At 36.1% G+C, this 2369-nt stretch overlaps 1 protein-coding gene across 1 annotated transcript; it reads right to left on the bottom strand.

Annotated features, from left to right (window-relative positions):
* Nucleotides 1584-2003, bottom strand: LOC107615304. The gene has a single exon (XM_016317390.1). It carries the CDS (start codon nt 2001-2003, stop codon nt 1584-1586), a length of 420 nt encoding a protein of 139 aa, XP_016172876.1.

The following is a 2369-nucleotide window of genomic DNA, read 5'->3' as shown; positions in this document are numbered from 1 at the left end:
TTGATTAATTAAATATGCTGCAGATGTAAGTGCTTCACCCCAATAACACAATGGCATATGAGCCTCTATCAATAATGCACGAACAACTTCCAATAAGTGACGGTTTTTTCTCTCAGCCACCCCATTTTATTGGGGTGTTTTAGGACAAGTAGTTTGATGAATGATTCCTTGTGCTTCCAAATACTGTTGAAAACTATAACTCAAATATTCACCTCCATTGTCACTTCGTAGAACCTTAACCTTTGCATTGTATTAAGTACAAATTTTTGTGAGGAAGGTTTAAAAGTGACAATCATCAATAAAAGTGACATACCAGCGTGCTCCACCCAAGGTAGCTACTTTGGATGGACCCCAAACATCAGAATGTATAACCATAAAAGGAATTAAACTTTTATTCAAACTCAAAGGAAATGAAGCACGATGGCTTTTTGCATATTCACAAGTATCACAACGGAAATTAGAAATATCAAATTTTGCAAATAAGCTAGAAAATAATTTTTTAAGATAACCAAATGAGGCATGTCCCAAACGTCGATGCCATAACCAGATATCAGATTTCCTTTTTGTTGCTTCATCGTTGTCCATTGTCAATGCTTGACACAGTTGATTCAAACTCTTTGATTCTATATCTAAATAATATAGATTCCCTCTCTTAACACCACAACCAATCGTCTGCCTTGTTTGGATGTCCTTAAACACACAAAATTCAAGCCAAAAAATTACAACACAAAATAAAAGCAGAGGTGATTTGAGATACGGACAAAAAGTTATAATCCAAGGATGGAACAACTAAAACATAATCCAAATTCAAAGTATCAGTAAGAGATAAGGATCCTTCTCCTATAACAAGAGCTGAGGTACCATTAGCAGTAGAGACAAATTTTTGTGAGGAAGGTTTAAGGGATGCCTGTCTAGAATCAAAGGTCATGTGATCCGAAGCACCAGAGTCAATTATCCATGTACTATTAGAAACAGGTGCGCAAATATTTAAAACTTTACCTCCATTACCTGCTGTTGCTACCAAAGCCGAGCCTTTTTCCTCAATATATTGTTCTGCCTTTGATTCTACAACTGCAGAAGTGGAGTTCTTGTGTGAGTTCTTCTTTCGTAGATCACGATTATGATCCCACAAGTTCAAAACAGCGACTTTTGGTATGGCCAGATTGATCACAGTAGGCGCATCTATAAGTGGATTTGTTAGCACTAGCAGTGGATTTAAAATTATTGGAACTTGTTCGATCTTGATGATTGGGATTGGATTTGTGTTGAGTGGATCAGTTTTGGCTAACAAGGGCTGAAGCTTCAGGCTTCTCAGGTTCTCCTTTCATTGTTGTAAGCCGCACAGACTCATGACGAACCAGTGAGTAGCATTCTTCTAACTCAGGGATTGGATATTTTCTCAAAATATCACCACGAATCTGATCGAACTCACAATTCAAACCAGCAAGAAAGATATGCACCCTTTGTCCCTCAATGGATTTGCGATACAGTTCTACATCTTTCTCACATTCCATACTCACCTTATTGCGATGATCCAACTCACCAAAAATTTCAATTAATTCACCATAATAGATAGAAAGTGTTCAGCCATCTTGTTTGGCAGAGAAAGCCTTCTGGTTCAAGGTGAAAACTTGCAGTTCATCGGCCCCATCATAGAAAGCTTTTGATAAAGCCTTCCAAATTTCACGAGCAGTAGGAAGACGGATATATTGCTTCATGATTTCCGGAGACATGGACATCAATATCCATCTCTTGATTCTTTGGTTGTCTGTGTACCACTTGTCATAACTTGCATCTTTTTTAGTCGGTGGTGCTGTTTTACCACGAATAAAGGAGAGTTTCTCCTTCTCAGCAATATGCATCTCCATCATCTGGCACCAAACATCATAGTTCGTTTCATTGAGGACAATTCCAGCATTGAAAGATGAATTTTCAGATTGAATAATGATGGGAGCAGTCTTAGTGCCAGAGGGTTTAGAGGGGTCAGACTTTGACTTGCCCATTGTACTAGACGTAACCTGGGCTCTGATACCAAATTTTTTTTTGTGCGAAGAAAATCAATTGTATTCTCTCTAGCTATTTCAACGTATATGTACACATATATAGAAAAAAATGTTTACTATTATAGGCCCTATGAGATCCTTAAAAATAAGTTACAGAATTTCTATAATTAAGCATAAGAAATATCAACACTTAGAAAACTTTTCATTTAGAATTTTATCTCTAATCCACAGATTCTTGATATTTAAAGTTACAATTTCATCTATTTAATTATTTTTAATCAAATAGTCATGGTGTAGTTAGCAAATTTAGCTTGTAACAATGAATGTATTATCAAACCAATAATCAAATTTGATTTTATATTTATT

The sequence above is a fragment of the Arachis ipaensis genome, chromosome B01 (assembly GCF_000816755.2).
Source record: "Arachis ipaensis cultivar K30076 chromosome B01, Araip1.1, whole genome shotgun sequence".
Taxonomy (NCBI): Eukaryota; Viridiplantae; Streptophyta; class Magnoliopsida; order Fabales; family Fabaceae; genus Arachis; species Arachis ipaensis.
The sequence above is the reverse complement of the archived record's forward strand: the minus strand, read 5'-3'. Positions and strand labels throughout refer to the sequence as shown.

Excerpts from the sequence above, each read along its gene's own strand:
- LOC107615304 (XM_016317390.1), bottom strand. The coding sequence starts at position 2,003 with ATGGGCAAGTCAAAGTCTGACCCCTCTAAACCCTCTGGCACTAAGACT.